The 24,228-nt window shown below is 34.9% G+C and overlaps 1 protein-coding gene and 1 long non-coding RNA gene across 2 annotated transcripts in view; one reads left to right on the forward strand and one right to left on the reverse strand.

Moving 5' to 3' along the window:
* Window positions 1–24,228, forward strand: part of hip1 (huntingtin interacting protein 1) — an 89,287-nt gene that overhangs the window by 38,725 nt on the left and 26,334 nt on the right. The window contains 11 exon segments of the mRNA XM_056473081.1: window positions 652–794; window positions 2,266–2,322; window positions 5,323–5,403; window positions 12,462–12,538; window positions 12,672–12,733; window positions 18,689–18,829; window positions 19,192–19,249; window positions 19,379–19,454; window positions 21,953–22,096; window positions 22,186–22,283; window positions 22,388–22,460. Coding sequence (XP_056329056.1) covers window positions 652–794; window positions 2,266–2,322; window positions 5,323–5,403; window positions 12,462–12,538; window positions 12,672–12,733; window positions 18,689–18,829; window positions 19,192–19,249; window positions 19,379–19,454; window positions 21,953–22,096; window positions 22,186–22,283; window positions 22,388–22,460 — 1,010 coding nt within the window.
* On the reverse strand, window positions 8,410–10,057 carry LOC130241365 (uncharacterized). The gene is made up of 4 exons (XR_008838869.1): window positions 9,876–10,057; window positions 9,327–9,419; window positions 9,113–9,207; window positions 8,410–8,733 (listed from the first exon to the last, which is right to left on the reverse strand). It is a non-coding gene; the product is annotated as an uncharacterized LOC130241365 (long non-coding RNA).

The raw sequence follows: 24,228 nt of genomic DNA on the forward strand, positions 1-24,228 counted from the left end.
TTTATATTATATTTTATTTTCTAAATTTTATTTAATTATTTTTTTATTTGTTTTATTTAAAAATATTTGATTTTTTTTATTTAATTGATTTCATTTTTAAATTATTTCATTTAAGTATTTTATTTTTAATTTAATTTAATTTTTAATTTTATTTTATTTTACTTAATGCTAAGATACTTTGTTTCAGTATACTAAACTGGCAGTTCTTCTGCCAACATTTAAAACTGAAATTGAATGGACTTTTTTTTCACAAACATGAAAAGCATTATAGTTAATTTTCCAATATTTTAAACCTTAATTCTATTTTATTTTTTATTTTACACTTGCTTTTTTGAAGGTTTTGTTTGGTTTTTATTATCCATTGAATTCTCTAATTTTAGATGTTTCAGATAATATGTAACAATATACTAATCTGACCCATTTGTCATTTTTGTTTTGAGTTACCATCATCATACAATATCCATGCTTACATAAAGTTTACTGTAAACTGGCATTAATTTATCAGATGGTTCATTGATTATATTGTGTAACTCTGGCTGCTCTTAGTCTTTGAACTGGTTTTCATTAGTTCATTTCCCCAAGGCCTGGTTCAGGTTTCTCAGTATCTTGATTAAGCTTCTTCAGAATGTTGTCCTTGACGGTTGTGTTCACCGTGTATATTGGGCACTCATCATGAAAAAGGGGCTCACACATTCTGGCTGGCCGTCAACCGTCTGCCCCTGTCCAGCAATGCTGTGCTCTGCTGGAAGTTTTGCCACGTCTTCCATAAGCTGCTGCGGGACGGCCATCCCAACGTGAGTACATCTCTGACACTACACTCCATCTCTCTTAGTCTCCTGATATTGGCATCATTTATTTTCCTCAAATGATCATAGTGAACGCAGCATGCATCAGTGATGTGCATTTAGTCCATATTGAGCCGTTTTAAATTGACTAGTTCCAAAAATCTGATTGGCTGAAAACATAATGCGCTTTTCCACTGCACAGTATTGCAGGTTTGGTTCAGTATGGCTTACTTTAGGGGCCTTTTCCACTGCGTTCTGTTCCTAGTACCTGGTGCTTTTTTAGCACCACCTTAGATTTGTACATCCAGTTACATTGTTACATTGTAGTTACCTCAGATTACATTGGTCATAGATTAAGTAACCTCTAAATGTATATATCTGAATATGTTATTATACTTTTCCACCACTTCAGAAAAATATCAGTCTTCATTTGTAAACATGCAGTCATTTTTTCCATTATATAGACCTGTTTAAATCTCTGAATCCACTGAGCCACCTTTGGAGAACTTTCTTCTATCCAATATACTGTTATCATTTTGTTTTTGCAACCAGTCATAATATCCTTAATACAAATCTTGTTTCTTAATTAAACATTTATTTGGACTCGATCCCATTAAGCACACATCTATTTCTCTTTAAGCATTTTTATAAAATTCTCTATTCTTAGGGCAGTCCCAAAAACTGTGGGTATGATCTCCAATTTTACCACATTTTCTCCAACACAAAGCAACAGATGGTCCTTTTACATATGTCTAAATTACAAAAGGAGTATTAAAGTACCTCATTTTTACTTTCCAATTAAATTCTTTCCATAATTGACTAATAATTCCTTTATGATGTCCATTTTTTATTGTTATTTTTAAAATGTTACAATTTAATTTAGTTAAAAATAAATAGTGTAATAGAGGCAAGCTAGTGACGTGCTATGCAGGTAAACCACACTCCTCTGACCTCTGAAGGTGCTCTAGCAACAGACGCTAGAGAACATGGTTTTCAGCCTCCTTGTGAGAGCTACCAACTCCCATTCAAAAAATCGCCGGTTCGATCCCAGCTCAGACCGGGTTGGATGCAGTAGGACCTTTGGGTTACACGAGGGGGCTCTTCCAGGATGGTAGTGAGGTTTACGGGGGTGAGTGTAGCAGGCCAGCTAGTGAAGTGCTATGCAGGTAAACCTCACTCCTCTGACCTCTAAAGGTTTTCTAGCGACAGACGCTAGAGGCCATGGTTTTTAGCCTCCTTGTTAAAGCAACCGACTCCCATACAAAGAATAATGGGTTTGATTGCTGCTCAGACTGGTTTGGGTGCAGTAGGACCGGTGGGTTACAATAAAAAAAAAAAAGATACCTCATATGAGAGTGTTATGGTAATATTTTATTATTTTATTTATTCACATTGATTTATTTGCAAGGTATTTTAGAATTGACTTTAATAATACAGTCTCCCTCGCTCTCTCTCTCTCTCTCTCTCTCTGTTACCTCAGGTCATTAAGGACTCCATGCGGCACAAGGCTGACCTAAATGACATGAGCAGGATGTGGGTAAGTAGTGGTTGCTGGTTTTAACGATTTACCGCTAAAATGAAGACTAGATCAATATAACTGGTTATTGAATATGGCCTTGTCGAGTTCCCCTGAGTTTCCATTGATCATGGAAGCTGTCAGTGTGTCAGTCAGTGAGGCGTTTGGCTCCTGCTGATTGACGGCTGAATAGCTTGGCGTTGCGAGTATGAGTCAGACTCACTAGAGATGATCTGTAATTAGCCAACAATGACGTGAGTGTGTGTGTGTGTGTTTGTCACTTCAGAGGCTTTGCTTGTTATGAGTGTATCAGTCAAGCAGCCCTCATATTCTGAGGAGTGCTATTCAGGTTATGCATGCAGTATTACATTTTAATAGTTTATTTTTTTGCCATCGCATAGAAGGGACTGAATATGTGCAATTGTGCATCTTACTGATATCCAGATAATCATAATTCATGGTGGTTTATGCTGATTTATGTTTGTTTTTATTTATATTATGACATTTGTAGAATTTCACTGAAAAATAGAAAACAAAATAAGAAACATTACAATGACAGCAAATATGATCATTTATTAGATAAAACGTTGATGCTTTTCTGCCCGATAAATTTTTTTTTCATTAAAAAGCAGGCTTGCGCAGTTTGGCCTCAGATTGTATATTTATTGATTTATACTGATATAGATTGATTGATTTATATTTAAATATATATATACTATAAGTATTTTATTGTGTACTTTTATTGTAATAATTCACAGTAAAGCTGAAAATAAAAATTTAAAAACTTTATAATTAGTGTGAATATTATAATGCATCAGATAAAATGTTGTTTTTCAGTCTGATTAAACAAATCAGATTAAGAAGCAGACATATGCACAAATTGTCTTTAAATTTTTAGTCATTGATTTATATTGATTTACTATATATATATATATATATATATATATATATATATATATATATATATATATATATATATATATATATATATATATATCTATAGCAAGCTAGTCAATGATTTATACTACGTTGTATTTGTTGATTTATATATGTTATAAATTATATATCATAGTGTACTAGGGATTTAATGTTTATACTTATAAATACATGTTTTAAATAAATAAATACAAATTAATAATAAATTAATGATTTAATAATATTAATTAAATAATTCTAATTAAATATTAATTGCATATGCATTTATTTTATATTTTATACTGACATATATTTGTTAATTAATTAATTTGTTTCTATAAAAAATAAAATATAAGCATTTTATAGTGTACTTTTGATAATTTACAGTAAAATTGAAAAGAAAAAATAAGAAACTTTATAATTACACGGATTATGATTTAGATGAAATGTTGTTTTTTCTGTCTGGTTTAACAAATCATTTAAGAGCAGACATGCACATTTTCTCTCTAAGTTTTATAGTCTTTGATTTATATATATTTTTTGTTTTATTTATTTATTTATTTATATTATAAATTATATACCAGAAGGATTTTATAGTGTACTGGTAATTTAATATGTTACTGTAAAATAGAAAAGACAAACATAAGAAACTTTTTGTAATTACAGTGAATATGATGATGAATCTGATAGAATGTTATTTTTCTGTCTAGTTAAACAAATCATGAAAAAGCAGACATACACAATTTGTCTCTAGTTTTTATAGTGATTGATTTAAAATTGTTGATTTATTTATATTAGAAATTATGTAGCATGAGTAATTTAATATTACATATTTCATAGTAAAATAGAAAAGACAAATATAAGAAACTTTATAATTACAAAGAATATGATAATGAATACAATAAAATGCTGTTTTTCTGTCAGATTAAAAAGAATCTGATTAAAAAGCAGGCTAGTCATTGATTTATACAACGTTATATTTGTTTATTTATTTGTTATAAATTATATATCATAAGCATTTTATTGTGTACTACTGATTTATTATTTATACTTAAATATAAATATAAAAATACTTAAATGTACTATATTTATACTAATTTATATTAAATAAATATAAATTAATTATAACATTTTAATTTATGTTTTAATAATATTAATAATAATAATAATTAAACAATTCGATAAGATAATTATTTACAAATGTGTTATGATGCTGACGGGTATTATTATTAAAAAATAAGGTAAAATGCATATTTACAAAATAATGCAATATTTATGACTATGGTGACATGGTGGCTCAGTGGTTAGGGCTGTCGCTTAACAGCAAGAAGTTCGCTGGTTCGAGTCCCTGGGGAGGTCGGTTGGCATTTCTGTGCCAGTTTGCATGTTCTCCCAGTGATCGTGTGGGTTTCCTCTGGGTGCTCTGGTTTCCCAACAGTCCAAAGACATGCTCTATATGGGAATTGAATAAACTAAGTTGGCCGTAGTGTGTGTGGGTATGGGTGTTGTAGGTGAGTTTGTATGGGTGTTTCCCAGTACTGGGTTGCAGCTAGAACAGCATCCACTGTGTAAAACATATGCTGGATAAGTTGCCGGTTCATTCTACTGTGGCTACCCTGATGAATAAAAGGACTAAGCCTGAAGGAAAATGAATGAATGACTTATTACTATATTAATGCAGTTTCATATCGACTGATTGTCAACAATGTCTAAGCATTTCTAATGTAATTTTCCGATCAGCTGTGCATCACCAGCCAACAGGAAGAGTCTGAAGGAACTCGCTGAGTTTCATCTTTTGCTTACTGGAAACCTCTTCAGCTTATTTGCTGATAACACACTGCAGGACTCATAAGAAACATTTCCTGTGAACACTTTCCTGAGAACAGGAAGTGAAAGAATGAGTTCATTAAGTTGACTCGCAGCTGGTCGTATTGTGTGTGTTTTTTTACCAAACATGTTAACAAACACCAAAGCTGACCTTAATCTGGCCCGACTGACTCACACTCTGAATGCTGAAGTGAGCTGATGAGCGGAGACTCATTAGCTGCTCCTGCGACATCATTTCCTTTTGAAGTAATCAGTATTTTTTTTTATAACTCATTTTAGGGTCATCTGAGTGAAGGCTATGGGAAGCTGTGCAGCATCTACCTCAAACTGCTCATCACCAAAATGGAGTTTCACATCAAAGTGAGTGACGGAGGCCTTGAAGGAGGATTCAGCAGAACATCAGTCTTATTACTGTCCTCTTCTGATCTAGGCTCTTACAGGGATAGTTCACCCAAAAATTGAAAATTGCCTCATCATTTATTCTCCTTCATGTAGTTCTGAACTTTTATGAGTTTCTTTCTTCTGCTGGACACAAAAGAAGATCTTTTTACGATTGCTTTCTGGCACTCGTTGACTTCCATAGTAGGAAAAGATTTAAAAGGTAAAAATGAATCGCAGCATCCAAAATTAAATTTGTTTTGACGAAATATGTTTGGACGGTGTATATTTACTATGTGTATATCTAAATACACACATAAATGAATACATTTAAGGAATTTATATTTAGACACAAAATATACATGTATATGGATACAGATTATATCTAAATTTAAATATCTATGCAAAAACTGTTTTGTATAGTTTTGTTTCTATCACATATACACAATAAATAAATGTATATAATACACACGCATGCATATTATGTCAAAACACACTTTTATTTTGGATGTGATTAATCACGATTAATCTAATCCCAGCACTACTGCTTATGTTTAATTGAAGACAGAAATTCAAATGAATTTTGAAAAAGTGAAAGGTGAGTCATGGCAGAATTTAAATTTTTGGGTGTGCTATCCCTTTAAGGGGGCGCAGTGTTTTCAGAAAAAATGTAAAACGTTTTATGAGTGTTGCCTGTTCGTTCACATAACAACAACGTTTTTGCGACCAAAAACAGCATAAATCTGAAAAAGGGTTAAAAATTGAAAGTTTTTGAAAACACTGCCTTATTTGTGTTCGCATAAACACTTGAAAACAGAAGTCTTTGAAAACGATGTCTTCCATGCAGTGGTGGAAAGACTACTGAAAAAGTCTACTCAAGTAAAACTACTATTACTTTCCTAAAAATGTAGTGCAAGTAGAGTAAAAGTACCTGTTGTAAATATTACTCAAAGTATGAGTAAAAAGACCTTTCAAAAGTACTCAAGAGTAGTGAGTATTATGTTGCTAAAAGCTAGTACATTTACATGTAGTTTGTGCATGTGTGTGTAAACGTAACATTCTGTAGTGCATCTAGTTATTGCCCAGCAGGCACACAACATCATAAGACGTTAATATTAGGTTCGATTTAGGTTGTGATGTCAGGTGACCAAAATCAATGTCTAGCCAGCGTCTAAGGACAACATTATTTTGATGTCCAAAAGCGACGTCAATAGATGTTGATATTTGGTTGATTTTTAGGTTGTTAGAAAGTGACCAAAATCCAACATCGAGCCAACATCATATTGATGTCAAATACTGACATTTATTCATCAGGTATGGCAACCAAAATCCAACGTTTGGTAGACGTCATAGTAGTAACGTCCACACAGCGTCAAGCTGTAACATCATCAGACGTTGATATTTGGTAGATTTTAGGTTGAACATTGACGTCAGCCTGATGAGGAGTTCTGATGTCCACCCGATTATCATTTCCAAACAAAATGCAACGTCCCCACAACGTTGTGGTACAACGTCAATCTGACGTCATGTTGACGTATTGTGCCTGCTGGGTGTTTAAGGCCATTTCGGTCATCATACATTAAACATCCTTCATCTTCTCATCAGTGACATGCATCTAAACAGACTCTGGGTCATTGCGTGTAAAGATTTTGGACTCTTTTGGACACTTTTTTTAATGCTTCCAAACAGTTTGCTGCAATTATAAGTCTCCCATGTCTTGAGGTAGTTCATTATGGTGTGATTTACCTTCTGTGTGGGATTTGATTGGACCGGAAACACAGGACAGATTTTTCTAATCCCCACAAGAAAAAATAAGGAAGTGACTGCAGGTTGAAGGAAAATAGTGGAGTAAAAGTACCGATACTGCACTAAAAATGTTCTCAAGGTAAAGTAAAATTAGACAATTTTAAAACTACTTAGTAAATTACAATTTATTTGAAAAACTACTCAGTTACAGTAATTAGCGTATTTGTAATTAGTTACTTTACACCACTGCTTCTATGTGCATAGTACGTGTTTAAAGACAAGCTCAAACGAACACACAACAATGGTGGAGTACATGGTAGTGTCGCTGTTGCTCAAGCATTTTCTGTCACTTTATCCAACTCTCAAGAAATGACTTTTGCTGCTTGTTCAAACTAGTTATTTAAAATGAGTTGAAACCACACAATTGTAATTTTTTTGGAGGAGGCAACATCATTATTATATGTTCAATCCACTTAAATTGGTAAAAAAAAGTTAACTTAATAGATTTGTGCTGGGACAACATGAAGGAATTGTGTGAAACCCAACATTTTTTTTTCACAGTAAAGTGTGGATTTACTTCACATTACAACCAACAGTAGAAACACAATCTTATTAAAGGCTGATTTATACTTCATAATTTATCATTTATTTATAAAGGCTGACGCCGACGCTGACATGTACCTCTCAAAAAATGTAACTACACATCGCATCGATGCTAGCACAAGCTCCGTGATTAGTCGGCTTGGTAGCTATGATGCACTGTAAAAAATCTTATGTGCTATTTACAAAAAAAAATTGTGGTAACACTATTGCACGTATTATTTTTAAGTAAATTTCAAGACTTGATTTTTTTAGCAAAAACCACTTGAATGAATCATGTGAAAATTACTAAATGTTTTGAGTGATAAATGAAGATTTTAATATTATTAGCGGAATGTGCTTTTATAATTTAAGTTAATCCACCACCATTTACTCATATTTATTTTTTTAAACAAAAACCACTTGAAAGAATCATGTGAAAATTACTAATTTTTTTTAAGTGATAGATGATGATTTTAATATTATTAGTGGAATGTGCTTTTATAATATATGCAAATAAACCACCATTTACTCAAATTAATTAATTAAAATTACTCATTCATAAAATGTAAAATATATAATGTATAATGAAAAACATACACAATACATTTAGGCCAAATATCATTTTATTACATGTTACACTGATAACAAAATGGTACAATATGTTAAACAAATCTATGTAAAATTTACAGCAATGTTAATCTCTGATAAAAATTCCTTTATCCATGTCATGGAAAAAACTGACCTGTCAACTTTCCTTTGTAGGAATAGTCGCATTTTAGACAATATTTGACAGAATTTGTGTATTGCAAACTTAATATTCGTTTCTTTGTAAGTGATTTTAATTTGTGGAATATTTGTATAAATCCAGTTCTAGATTCTAGATTTTCCAGGCTAGCCATGACTCACTTATCCTCCAAGACAATGCAGAAGTCCTCATGGTTGGTCATCCCTCTGACAGACAGCAATTCTCTGTGCATTCCCACACTGTAAAATAAACATTTAGGTTTATTATATTGAAATTATGCAGTTGTACATTTCAAATGTTTAAGGTTTACTAAAACACATTAAGGAAATATATTAATGAAATAAACCATTTCTTTTTATATCTGTGAACTGTAATTCTTCATAATGTTTGAGTAGATGTTGCTGACTGACACAAATACACAAGTATTTTGACTTATAATGGACAGGGTGTTTAATGTATACTAGTGTACAGACATTTATAAAAACAAACCATGTTTATACAAGGAATAGTGCATTCAACAGTGTAATGCTTGAGCTATATATTTTTTGTAAGCATGCAAAAATATAAAATGCAGTTTTCGGAAGATCATAAATATCTGAAACAGTTTGAGACACTTACATTGCACTCCTGGATGAGCTCTTCCTCTTATTCATACAGATAAACCAGCAACAGAGGATGACATCTCTCGATTTATCCCTGATTTAATGTGAGGTCTGATGCAAAAAAAGTGTAGAAATTAGTAATAATAATAATAATAATAATAATAATAATAATAATGATAATAATAATAATAATAATAATAATAATACACAAATAACATTATTAAAAATACCTGATGTATGGCACCCATTCTCTTTATCAAAATCTGCCTCAATAAACTGCTCCTCTTTAGTGGGAAAACTCTGCAAACGTTTTCTTCATTAAACTGAAAAATGAAGCAAACAAATATTAGTATTTATGTTCAGTATTATATATAAACAGTTCATTACATTACATCAGCAATGCTGTAAAAGGAACCTTATGAAATGGAAAAGCACTAGCTGTACATAAACCCCATTGAATAGCTAGCTAACTTAGCTTAGCTTAGATTTACCACTTAACAAGCTCACTGTTGTTCGTCTGCTTAACTGTTGCCTGATCGTTGCTGTTAAATATTACGATGCAAATAATTTGTTCAACTTCATTATATAATTCAGAATGAACATTGAAGCAAATCAATTTCAAATAGGAATGGGTGGATACAAATACCTGTGTATCCCTATATACATCATATGGCAAAAACTAAGCTCCTGAACAAGTTTGAACAGCATGTGTCTTTCCTGAAAGAGCTTAGGCTACTTAAGACAATAAAATGATAAACTGTAAATGATAAAATGCTTACCTCTTAACATGCTCGCTGTTGATCTGCTCCTTCAAAATGTCGTCTGATCACTGCCGTTGTTGAGATTCAAATGCAAACATCTCAATCAAATCCACATAATTGAGTGAATTTTCTTAAAATAAACGTGAAGCCATCTTTCCTCAATTTTATTAGCTTAACTGGTTTCTCAAATTAAGCTTAATAATTGCACTAGTTTGCTTAAAAAAATAAGTAAAATTAAAATCTTAGTTATATTAGCGAAATCTCCTTAATGTTTTATAATAAATCCAGAATATCAATTTTTTAAAGAAAATATGCTCATTGTTTTTAATGACCACATTAATTTTTTTAATGAAAATTACAAGCCTCAAGATTCATTTTTTACAGTGTGAGGGTGGGCAGTGCTGAGAGCCGTGAGCCAGATAGAGCGATTGTTTACAAGTGTGGAGTTCCATGAAGGAGCTCCAGATGGAAACTTTTATTTTGTGTTTACTTTGATTAAAGTTGTTACATGTCCGCCAGTTCCCGCCTCTGAATATTTTTCAGCCACTTGTACATTAAGGCGGCGTTCAGAAAAAACAAAACATCTGCGAAGAAACTCAACACAAAGGAAAGTAAAAACCTACTGCCACCTTGCATTTCGGAAGTGTTATTGCAGAGCAACACAAACAACATGCAGAAGTATAAATGCACAGGTACAAGCAAGGCAGACTCTGTGGGTCACGCTGATCACTCGATGCTGAAGTATAAATCAGTCTTACACACACAGCAAATTATACAAAGACATGGCACGTCATCCCTTCCCCACAGGTACTGTTTTACTAACAATGTGACCGCATCAGTTACTGGCCCAGCATACGTAATACAGCATTTAGACTGTTTTTGAGCATATGTGTATTTGGAGATCATTTTGAAAACATTTGACATTTTTGGTTAATATTTATTGTGTAAACCTAGACTTTTTGAATCTGGATTTGAATCTTTTTAAAAAAATGACAGTATTAGTAAAAGAATAGCCTACATTTTTTTATTATGGATGAATTGTTGCATGTAGTTTGTTGTGTTATTTGTTTGATCTGTTGTTCCATTTCTAGCTATCAAATTAATCAAATAAGCAAATGTTTGTTAATAAAAAACATTTGGATATTTAAATTTGAAAATGTTTTTATTTTTAATAAGTCCAAATTATTAGCTCTCATATGAAATTTACTTTATTTATTGTCCACAAGTGGAAATTTGTCTTTGGCTTTACCACACAACCACATCAGCGTTCACATCAATTTGAATTCTTTTTCAAATATTTCCAAATGTATGTTTAATGGCGATATTTTTTCAACACATTTTTAAACACAATATTTTTAATAAATAATTTCTATTTACTTTTGTCCTTGTCATGTTGACAGTACATAATACTAGATTTTTGCAAGATACTTCAGCTTAAAAGCCCTAACTAGGCTAGTTAGATTAACTGGGCACGTTAGGTTAATTAGGCAAGTCACGGAACAACAGTGATTTGTTCTGTAGCCAATTGAGAAGGATTATAACAGTGTTGACTTTAAAAGGTGCTTTTATGCCAGCCAAACTGACAGAAATCTAAATTTCGCCAGGAGAAAAAATATATCGGGAAAACATTGAAAATGGCCTTTCTTCCTTGCTTGCTGTTCAACATTACTTGAGAACTATTTAAAGAATAATTTAAATTATTCATATAATTTAGGGCATATAATTTTAATATAATAACTCTATACACAATATTCAATATATATATATTTGCAATATATTCATGCATGCAAGTCGCGAAAATGTATTATTAATTTATGAGTTCATGTAGTATATATATTATCGGTAGTACATTTTAAAATAATAATTATAAATACATTTTTTTGTTGTTTGAAATTACACACAGTTGAAATCAGAATTATTAAACCCCTTTTGAATTTTTTTTTCATTTCTTAAATGATGTTTAACGGAGAAAGGAAATTTTCACAGTATGTCTGATAATATTTTTTCTTCTGGAGAAAGTCTTATTTGTTTTATTTCGGCTAGAATAAAAGCTGTTTTAAATTTTTAAACACCATTTTAAGGTCAAAATTATTAGCCCCTTTAAGCTATCTCCCCCCAATAGTCTATAAAACAAACCATTGTTATATAATAACTTGCCTAATTACCCTAACCTGCCTAGTTAACCTGATTACCTGGTTAAGCCTGTAAGTCATTGTAAGCTGAATAGAAGTGTCTTGAAAAATATCTAGTCAAATATTATTTACTGTCATCATGGCAAAGATAAAAGAAATCAGTTATTCGAGATGAGTTATTAAAACTATTATGTTTACAAACGTGTTGAAAAAATCTTATATCCGTTAAACAGAAATTGGAGAAAAAAATAAAGAAGGGGGCCTAATAATTCAGGGGGTTAAATAATTCTTACTTCAACTGTAGTTAAAGCCCAGTTTTTAATGATTTTGCCTCTGCCTCCTGTGTTGAAATGAAACATGTCAATACAGCACAGAAAATTGCACTCGTCAAGCCTTTTTCCTGGGCATTTTAAAAAGGCTAATGCTGTCAGACGCTCACAAATATTACATTTACTTCACTTGCTCTTCCCAGAATCCTCGTTTCCCAGGCAACCTTCAGATGTCAAACAGACAGCTCGATGAGGCGGGTGAGAACGACGTCAATAATTTGTGAGTATTGTTTTGTTTTTCAACAGGCATTGTGTTTCTCTGCCTGTGTTATTAAATGAAGCTTCTCAAGTGCTCTGGAGTGTGTTTGTGAGATGGAACTCAAGCACATTTTCTCTCCTTTTAACACATGTAGCTTCCAGCTGACGGTGGAGATGTTTGATTATCTGGAGTGTGAGCTGAACCTTTTTTTGGGTGGTAAGTTTAAGATCCGGCAGTAAATTCCCTTTAAGTTAAATAATTTGGTGGCCATATTTGGTTATGTACAGTTAAAGACAGAATTATTAGCCCTCCTGAAAGATTAGCCTCCTGTTTATTTTTTTCCCTCATTTCTGTTGAATGGAAATATTTTTTCAACACATTTCTAAACATAATAGTTTTAATAGCTCATTTCTAATAATTGATTTATTTTATCTTTGCTATGTTGAGTACACAATATTTTACCTGATATTTTTAAGATGCTAGTATTCCGCTTAAAGAGCAGATTAAAGAATTAATTAGGTTAATTAGGCAAGTTAGGGTAATTAGGCAAGTCATTCTATATCAATGGTTTGTTCTGTAGACAACTGAAAAAAAATAATCCTTAAGGGGGTTTTACGACCCTTGATGGAAACATGTCAAGGAAATTAAAAGGAGTTGCATTGAGATGACCAAAAGAATACACTAATGGTAAAAGTGGCAAGAGAAACACAGAAAAACAAATTAGCACCGCAAAAGATTTATTGCTCCTACAAGCCATATATTTACAGTATGTACAAACAATAATAATAAAATAATACATTTAAAAACCAAGACAAACGGCAGAGGGAACTGAAAGTTGTGCTAGAAGTTCAAAGAAAGAAATGTAACAAAAAATCCTCTTAATCTCCTCCCAATCCTCTAAATAAGAAACAATATCAAAAGGGAAGTCTTCAGCGTAGCTAAAAAATACAAATTAGCGCACTTCGCTAACTAATGTGTTTACCCATCAATAATCCTACGCTGAAATTCTTTGCTCTGTTAAACATTTGGGAAAAATTTTAAAAAGAAAAAAAAATTCACACACATGCTTATAATTGTGACTTCACATGTAGTCTGACTCCCTGTTGTTCAGTCCCACTGAAATCAAAATGAATTTTTTTTGCCTGCCACTATCAATATATAACTAACCTTAAGGATATCTGTAAACTAGTGTGTCGCATTCAGAAGATAAACTTTCAAATGTTGTTTCTCACTTTTGCCAATATGGATGAATTATTTTTATGACATCTCTATATAACATTCTCATGGTATCTTTTGACCATTCAGATTTCTAATATCTGAAGTGACACCGCAGAAATCACTAGGGATGTCCCGATCAGGTTTTTTTGCCCTCTAGTCTGAGTCATTTGATTTTGAGTACCTACTGATACCGAAACCCAATCCAACACTTCCATAATACATAAAAAAGAATAAAGAATAGTGAAGAAACAGATCCTGGATGTTCCTTTTTTTTTTTTTCCATTCACCTAATTTTAACATTTAACAACTCAGAGCACTTCTGTGAGGTAGCTTAAACAATCAAGTAATAAATAACATCAATTCTTCACTGTTGGACTTTAGTGCAACAGTAAATAAAAAAAATCTAAAATAAAAACAAACAGCACCTCAACCTAAAATACCCGGCAGGCAATCCCAAGTTTACATATCTCACAGTTTGCTATGGCAATGTTGTGGTCCTCAATAATACCTCTAGACCACAGACATACTTGCACTTTCCGCTTCATGCTGCTGCCATGTTCTACTTTGCCGGAATTACCGGAATTCTGTGTGAAGTCAAGAAAGAGGTTTAACTCTGTGCCACCGCATAACTATAGATGTGTTAAAAAATAATGAGAATATATATACAGTATATATATATGTTCAAGTCCTGATCAGTAGGTAACGTCTAATTCCGATTGAGTCTGAAACCGCATGATCGGGCACGATTTCCGATCACGTGATCAGATCTGGACATCCCTAGAAATCAGTCACTAAAGCCAGTGTTTCTCAAACATGTTCCTGGAGGACCACCAGCTCTGCACATTTTTTCATATCTCCTTAACCAAACACACCTGATTCAGATCATCAGCTCATTAGCAGAGACTGAAAGACTTGTAACGGGTGTGACAGACAAAGGAGACATCCAAAACATGCAGTGTTGGTGGTCCTACATGAAAGTGGTTGAGAAACACTAACTTAAGCCATGGTCACACTGCACTTCGCCCCATAGACTTCCATTCATGTGCATGCAAATGCACCAAATTAGAAATGCAAGCACGTGCGACAAGTTTCAAGTGTCGCTGTGGTTCGCTGAAGCTTCCCATCACATGAATGTATGAGACCAATATAAGATCAAAACATGACCTCTCTGTACAGAAATTTTAAATATGGAACAATCGCACATTTTTTTGATGTTGCATCATCTTGTTTCATCATATTAGGGTGTCATATTGCCCTATTTCACAGCACTGTCCGACAGATTTTCGCATGCTCAATATAGTTATTGTTATGTGTTCGCAGCTTTATTCACATGTAACTCGTCGTTTGTACTGAAGATTCACATGAACATTCATCAATTAATTTTCCTTCAGCTTAATCCCTTTATTCATCAGGGGTCACCACAGCGGAATGAACTGCCAACTTATCCAACATATGTTTTGCACAGCGGATGCCCTTCCAGCTGCAACCCAGTACTGGGAAACCTCACAGTTTTTAGAAAACCCACACAAACACGGGGAGAACATGCAAACTCCACACAGAAATGCCAACTAACTGACCCACTCGGCACTCGAACCAGCGACCTTGTTGCTGTGAGGCAACTGTGCTAACCACTGAGCCAATATAAAAGAAAACAGATTGTGACAGCATTGCTGTTAGACTTTATCTGTTGTAAGTTCAACAACTGCGATTTGCAGAGCTGTGCTATTGGCTTTTTATTTAAAAGGGAGGAGCTAATTGATATGTTGAACCCTGTCTGTGTGCTTCAGTTCAAATTACGTCACAAAGTAAAACAAGGCTGCACATTTCAGGGGACATTCAAGTAGGTAGCACACAGAGAATTACAGCGTCAGTATACTTGAATAGAAGAAGACTGGAATCTCTGTCAAGATTATATAATAAAGTGTCATATCAGCCATAAAAATGTGTTGTCTTTTTACATTTTAAATTGACCTAATGTCCATTTTAGAGTGAAAAAATGAGGTTGAATCTATGTCGGGATAGACATGTCCGTTGAAATGCTGTAAAATGTAGCTTGAACACTGCTAGATCTGGCTGTGCTTGTGCTGGAAGCATTAGGGAGAAGTTAATGCGAGTGTTGTTGGCTGAAGCACAGCTCGCTGGCACAGGAAACCACACCTCTGTGTGCTGAGAAGACTGAGTCTCACAGGAGCCTGCATCACTGATCACCACAGAGACGTGGACATGAATGTCAATGAGGAAACGGGCCATAGATGGAGGAAAACAGCATTCTGAAGGGAATGGAGCGAAGGGAGATTTGTGGAATCAATGAGTACAACTTAATGATCACGAATTGAAGCTGTCGTATAGGGTAGTATGGAATATGCTATGTGAAATTGCAGCTGAGTGTTGCAAAGTAGATGAATAGAAAATGGTGAGATTAGTTTTAGAACTGTGATGCAGCATGATGGGGTGCTAACACACTGCATAGGTTAAGATGGCCATTTCTGTAAGGCAAAGTATTTGGATATTTTGCAGGATAAAAAATGTGAGTGTGTATTATGTCAGGGCGATCTTGGAAAAATCTGATATTGCGATATTTCGTTTTTCTGCAATATATATTTTATATTTTGGTGACACGGTGGCTCAGTGGTTAGCACTGTCGCCTCACAGCAAGAAGGTCTTTGGTTCGAGTCAGGTCAGTTGGCATTTCTGTGTGGAGTGTGCATGTTCGCCCCACAGTTCCAGTTTCCCCCACTCACAACATATGCCCTATAGGTGAATTAAGTAAACTAATTTGGCCGTAGTGTATGTGTGTGAATGTGAGTGTATGGTGTTTCCTAGTACTGGATAGCAGCTGGAAGGGCATCCGCTGTGTAAACATATGCTGAATAAGTTTCGGTTCATTCCGCTGTGACAACCCCTGATGAATAAAGGGACTAAGTTGAAAGAAAATGAATGAATAATGCGATATTAATACAATTTCATGCAAACAATAAACTTTCACTCTATGAATCTATAAATCTCTACAAATCTATTGAGAAAATGCTTTTCTTACTTGTAGTTTTTGTCTAGTTTGTAGTCCAAATGTGTAAAATTTCTTAAATCAAGGAATGTTTAATATTAATATTGTTTAGTTTTCAGAAATATGTCAAAATTAAGTTTGTTTTTCCTAAAACAAGCAAAACCAGTGAAGTAAACAAAATAAACTTGTTTTTGGTTTGAATTAAGAGCAATTCCAGCATTATGGATGTGACATTTGCAGTAAAAACCTAAGACTTAAATTCACAGAGAAAGTTTGTTAACATTGTTCAAACATCTGTTTATATTTTCCAAAACAACTAACCACAGAGTTATTGGATCAGAAAAATATTAATCTGAAAACATATTTTAGATTTTAAATGAGGAAAATAAACACGCGTTATGATCAAAAAAAGTATACAACATACGTTTATAGAAATTCTGCGAATTAAACTACAGAACCCAAAAGAAACAATGCTAAAAAATATGAGGCAAAAGCTTGGTTATGGATGTGACATCTCTCCGTTATGGATGTGATCGATTTGAAATTTCCACTTTTTTTGTAAAACAAATATAATTGTTTAAAAACATTAACAGAGACATTTTTGAGTATTTTTGCAGTACAGTAAAATACAAGGCTACACAAAATACCTAGAAAGGGTTTTACTATTTTGGTTATTTCAAGAGTTCACACTTAGCTGATGATTAATTATAAGCTTGTTTGGCATGCTGTCCCGGGAGAGAGCCCTGAGCTCATAAGATCCTCGAGCCCGGGGCTCCCTCCCGTTGCAATGCGAGAGGGGAGTTTGAGCTCAGGTAGATCTCGAGAACTCCCCTGCTGTAATAACCAATGAACAGCCAGTGATTGCTCTTGAGAGATAACCATTTACTTGGAGCATGTCTATAGTGCTGGTTTGGATTAGTCAATTAACTTATGTTGCACGTTTTTTGGACGGTGGGAGAAAACCGGGGAACCCGGGGGAAACCCACGTGAGCACGGGGAGAAAATGCAAACTCCGCACAGAAATGTCTGCCGGTTTGGTAAAGCCTGGAGCGAGAGACATTCTTGCTGTGAGGCAACAATGCTAAGCACTGGGCCACCGTGTCACCCATCTAGGAAGGAGGAGGAGTAGGGGTGGATGGGGGGATTCTTCAAAACGAAGATAGCGGTGGTACGTAACCCAGGGTATTTGTAGTAGCTTAGGAGTCGTCTGATTGGTGCATTGAGAATTGGATAATGCGGATCAAGCCGCTAGCAATGAGAAGCATGTGATCCTCTCGAAATTAGTTTATAACTAAACTTCCCTTATTTCCATGGCAAGGTTGACATTTGCATGGAATTGCTGATAAGAATATTTTACCCATCTCACTGGCAGATAATTTAGCTTGTTATAAAGACAAAATGTCTTGATTTTTATTTATTTTACCTGAAATCATGACAATATTTTTAGTGTACTGTGAACTGTGACTTTAATTCGAGCTCAACATTGCAGATCCTCCAATGTGATTATTGCGAATGTGCACATTGCGATAGCGATGCTGAAATAAAATACTGTGCGGCCCTAGTGTGTATCTGCATTTATGTCAGTGTGTGTGAATAATATGTATATATGTAGGTATAAGTGGGTACATATGCAGGTGTGAGTATATATGTGTGTATGTGTCTGTATATATGTGTCGGCATCATTACATTAGTTTTGTCATAAGATCCTTCAGAAATCGATCTAATATGACAATTTAAGGCTCAAGAAACTTTTCTGAGTCGTTTTATTGATCAAGCACACATTTAGTTGATCTAAAGTGACAGTAATTAAATAGCTAATATACATTCTAACAATTTATGGTAATCATCTGTTGCAATATTTTATCATTTTTGTGTTAGAGAGTGACTTGAAGATATTATTCTGTGTAGTATTTATAGAATCATAGCATTTTTGTATTGTTTTTCCCCAGTGTTCAGCTCATTGGATATGTCTCGTTCTGTGTCGGTGACAGCAGCGGGTCAGTGTCGTCTGGCTCCTCTTATCCAGGTCATACTGGACTCGAGTCATCTATACGACTACACTGTCAAACTGCTCTTCAAACTCCACTCCTGTGAGTCTACTTATCACACCTCTACCAAACCGACCTGTTACCTCTGCACATATCTAAGGAGACACAGTATATATTTATTATATTCATAAAACAATTTGATTCATCAGTATTGATGTTTGTTTAATATAAAAAATTGTATTGATAAATTTGTATTTTGTGTATTTTTATTTTTATTACTGTAGTTTTCTCTATAATTTATTTTGGTTTAAATCTAGTTTTCTCTAATTTTGTGTAGATATTTTGAATATTATAGCAAATAAAATGTATGGATTATAAAAAAAAATTATAAAAAATATATACGGAAGAAAGAACGTTTGCTTGAATTCAGTCATCCTCACTAGTCTTGTTCTCGTGTCCTCCAGGTCTGCCAGCAGATACTCTGCAGGGCCACAGGGATCGCTTCCAGGAGCAGTTTAAGAAGTGAGTCTGTCAGTCACCAATCAGACACAACAGCTGCCATGACTCACACTGAAGTTATTGTTTTATTCTTTTGTCATTTCTCGCCGCCTTTCACTCCATCTCTCTTTCTCTCTTTCTTTTTCTCTCAAGACTGAAGAGTCTGTTCTATCGCTCCAGTAACCTGCAGTATTTCAAGAGACTGATTCAGATCCCACAACTTCCTGAGGTGAGACTCCTGCATACCAAACAGATTCTTGCCTGACCTGAGTCCAAAAATACAGCTAGTGGAAAGAAAAAATATGTAACTCATTTACATATCTGCCTGCTTGGTTTTGTAGCATCAGGAAAATACTGCAGGCTTTACTGACAAACTAAAATAGAGGGTTTTCTTTTATTTTTAACCAATATTAAAGGTGTATCTAACATTTCCCCCATTTATTCAAGAATCATTACCTCCCTCTTTTAAAGGTGCTGTATGTAAGTTTTTGACTCTTCTAAAGCATAAAATACCATAATATGTTTGCAGATATTTAAGAAACATGCTAAGTGAACATTCTTGTTTATCTGAAAAACAAAAAAATGTGTTTATCATGCTGGAACACAGTCTTTGTTTTGATTCTTTTAACCCGTCCAATGCCAGTTGAGCCAATTATATTTTAGCTAAAACTGTGTATTTGATTTATTTATTCAGAAAAGCTCTCAAAGCATGCATCCGTGACCGAAATGCGACCTCTGGTGGACAGGAACAGCCTCCGAAATAAGATTCAGAGTTCCACATGAAGTTAGTAATTAGCAAATAATATAAATATTACAAAGTAAGCATTAGGTGAGCAGGTTATATTGCAACCCCTAACCTAACAACACGCTACATGATGAGATTTGCAGTGATAAGCAATTTGGCTGTTCGCACCAGACGAACCACGTCAGAAATTTAAAAACAGCCATTCAGGAGCACAGAATATGAACTCACTCACGAAATGGTAAGGTTTATAATCGAATTATATAATCTATTTAAATTTTATATAGAACATGAACATGACTTAAATCAGCCTTTAGTCTTGGTTGTAAGACTCGCTACTGTTTGTCCTCAATCTGGCAACCTGCGCTTGCATTTGTTTTGATCCAGGAGTGCAACATACATGTAAATATTCTGTTCATGAACCCGTATATCAATCTATGCACATACCACAAATGCTTACTGGAAAAGAAAGAGCAATTCCACATAGCATACTTTCTTGTTTCTTGTAGCGCTACTCTGTTGTCATGGCAACCCTGATAAAATGGCGACTCTCCAATTGTTCACTGTCGATAAAATGTAGTTATTTTACTGGCCTGGGTTTTTGAAATCAGTATAATCTAAGAGTGTACTCACACTAGGCACGTTTGACCACCATTTCACAGTTGGTTTGACTGGTGTGAGTGCTCCAAATCGGGCCCATGCACTTTTCAGTTTGCCCTGGCCCAGTTGAAAGAGATGTGCCAGAACGTGATTTTGGCATGATACTTTTATATTGTGAGTACAAAGCTTGTCTGAGGGCGAAACCTGAAGATGCGCTTCTTTTCTGGCCGAGGGGGAACAATCGCACCTGGACATGGTTTAAGACAACCGTGCCCAGTGTGAGTACACCCTAAGTTATTAGCTGCATCCCAAATAGCCACTATACACTATGCACTATGTACTTATACACTCATACCCTCAACAGCATAGTATATGTATGTAGTGTCGTCCCAAATGGGACAGTAATGGTTATTTTAATAAGAGGAAATTCAAACTGTTTCCCTGATGACGTCAGTTGCCAAATTAGTGAAATAAATGACCAAACTGCCAAATAATACCTGCTATGGGTATAACCGCATTTACCATCAGGAGGCGGTATAATCCCTCTCGTAGGAGAATTTTGCTTTCACAATCCAAAATAAAGTAATCCAACATGTGCGCCTTATAGCTCCGCCCCTTCCGCTACGTGAGCAAAGCTGCGAGTGCGTGAAGTGTCCATCATTACATACTTCATTTTACCGGCTGAATGAGTGCATCATCTGGGTAATTAAAGTGCACTTATTATTTTTAGAGTTTTCAGTGTGAACGCACTACTTACATTATTTATACTACAAAATGGCGTAGAATAGTGCACAAGTATGCGATTTGCTACGCACCTATTGAGTTAAAGGTCCCGTGAAATGCTTTGAAATGGGCATGTTTTTTTGATGTTTGACGTAATCTCAACTGAAACACTAGGAGAGGGAGGGACATAGTGTAGCTCCTCCCCTTTAAAAAAAGGGCCAATAGCATTTTGTTTTATAATCAAATGTAAAGGGCCATGAAGAGGGCGGGGCATGTAAGATACTAGAAACATTTGATTGGCCATGATTTAATGAGAAACTGAAGTATGAGGTGACACAAAAAAAGCCCAGTTAATTTAGCGCAAATGATAAAGTACATGCTTATATCGGTTTTATAACTTCTAAACGTGAATTTTGTCATTGTTTTGGTACTCACTAGCTTTTAGATACCCAAAAACAAACAAAAAAGCATTATTTTAATATCATGGGACCTTTAAATTTAAAATGTCTTGCTGTTAAATAAAAAAAAATTATTACACAATTTTTTTGTTTTCGGTTTTCAGCCAAAGTGCAACCAGAGAAATATTTGTATATTTTTCAAACATTGGCAACATTTGAAGTCATTTTCATGGATTTTCTTAAAATCTCTTGGTTTCTCTTCAGAATCCGCCAAACTTCCTGCGGGCATCAGCCCTCTCTGAGCACATCAGTCCGGTGGTGGTGATTCCAGCAGAGGCTTCATCCCCTGAGAGTGAACACGTGGTAGAGACAGAAGACCTGGTGGACACGGACATCCCACCTTTAACAGTACTACACACACTCCCTCACTATTCGCAACTCAGCTGTGTTCTTTCTTTAAGCGTGAGTATCTAAAATCAGGCATTGATCTTAATTAGGGCACCGGGGACAGCAAGTTTGATGACCTCTTCGGCACCTCAGCCGCCACAGACCCGTTCAACTTCAACAACCAGAACGGCATGCGCAAAGATGATAAGTAAGACTCTGGGATATAAATAAGGCATTATAAGAAGGTCTTTAAGTTTAAGAGAGCAAATGATGATGACATGAATCTTAATCTGTATTTATCTGTCATTTCAGAGACCGTTTGATTGAGCAGCTCACAGCAGAGCTACAGGCCCTGAAAGAGGAGCTGGAGTCCTTTAGGTTGGAGGTAAATTAAAAGATGGTAGAGGAGAGCAGGTCGAATGTTATAATGGGATATGTGATATTTGTCATCTATGCTAATATTGTTTTTTTTATGTGAAATCTGTCACTTGATTTTTTTCAGTCATGTAGCAAAATCAAAGACATTTCAGTTAGAAGTTATTATCGTGAGTTAGAAATACCCTGTAATTCAAGTTAAAAAAGCAAATCAAAAATCCTATTAGTCAAATCTGATATAGTCAAGTAAAATCAAACACATTAAGTGGAGTTTTCTTAAGTGTTAGAATATATAAAGTCTGGTTAAAAGTCTGAAACTGAGTATTTAAAGCAGTTTAACAAGAAAAGTTAATGTTGAGTGTGCTATATACAACAGTGGTTTGTTTTTCTATTTTTTACCATCCAAAATATTAAAGAAGGAGCTGAGCCGAAAGGCAAAGCTCTCGATTTACTGGTCAATCTACGTTCCTACTCTCACCTATGGTCATGAGCTCTGGGTCATGACCGAAAGGACAAGACCTCAGATACAAGCAGCCAAAATGATTGTCCTTCGCAGGGTGGCAGGACGCACCCTTATAGATAGGGTGAGGAGCTCTGTCACCCGGGAGGAGCTCGAAGTAGAGCTGCTGCTCCTCCACATCAAGTGAAGTCAGCTGAGGTGGCTTGGGCATCTATTTCGGATGCCTCCTTGATGCCTACTTAGGGAGGTATTCCAGCCATGTCCCACTGGGAGGAGGCCTCGGGGAAGATCCAGGGCACGCTGGAGGGGGACTATGTCTCTCTGCTGGTCTGGGAACGCCTCGGGATCCCTCCAGAGGAGCTGGAAGAAGTGTCTGGGGTCTGGGGTTCTCTCCTACAGTAAAACCCCCCGCGACCCGGCCCCGGAAAAGCGGATGAATATGAATGAATGAATGAAACCATCCAAAATAATTCCAAACAAAGCCAGAGCAGAGTATTTTGTGCAGAACACCGCTCTGTTTTGTTTCTGAATGAATCTGTTTTTGAACAAATTATCTTAATGATTAATTCACAACTGACTGTCACTTTTTTAGTGTCTTAAGGAATCAGCTGTTTTGAATGAATCAATTGAATTAACAATTCAGGTCTAAATTAGTCAAGGTCCAACACAAAGACGCACTCAGCAAAATGTTGTTTGTTTTTGTCCTTAAAGCGCTCACAATTTTAATAAACTGCCAAAAGTCCATTACATTGATCAAAGTGAATAAAAAAAAAAGTTTTTTAGGTCACAAAATCAACATTTATTCAATTTTCTTTGGCTTAGTTGCTTTATTCATCAGGAGTTGCCACAGCAGAATGAACCGCCAACTTATCCAGCATACATTTTATGGAGGAAAAACTTCTTTACGTTTTTTTAAAAGTTTTTCTTAAATTTTCTTAAACTTTAAAAACTGAACTACACTATTTTAATTTACTTTGATCTTTTATGTGAAGCTGCTTTGACACAATCTTCATTGTAAAAGCGCTATACAAATGAAGGTGAATTGAATTGAATGTTTTACATAGCGGATGCCCTTTTGGCCGCAACCTTCATTCACACATACACTACGGCCAATTTAATTTATTCAATTCGCCTATAGCGCATGTCTTTGGATTGTGGGGGAAACCAGAGCGCCTGGAGGAAGCCTACGCCAAAACGGGCGTAACATGCAAACTCCACACAGAAATGCCAACTGACCCAGCCGAGACTCGAACCAGCGACTTTCTTGCTGTGAGGCAACAGTGCTAACCACTGAGTCACCATGTCACCCTTTTGACCA

The sequence above is a fragment of the Danio aesculapii genome, chromosome 15 (assembly GCF_903798145.1).
Source record: "Danio aesculapii chromosome 15, fDanAes4.1, whole genome shotgun sequence".
In the NCBI taxonomy this organism is placed as follows: domain Eukaryota; kingdom Metazoa; phylum Chordata; class Actinopteri; order Cypriniformes; family Danionidae; genus Danio; species Danio aesculapii.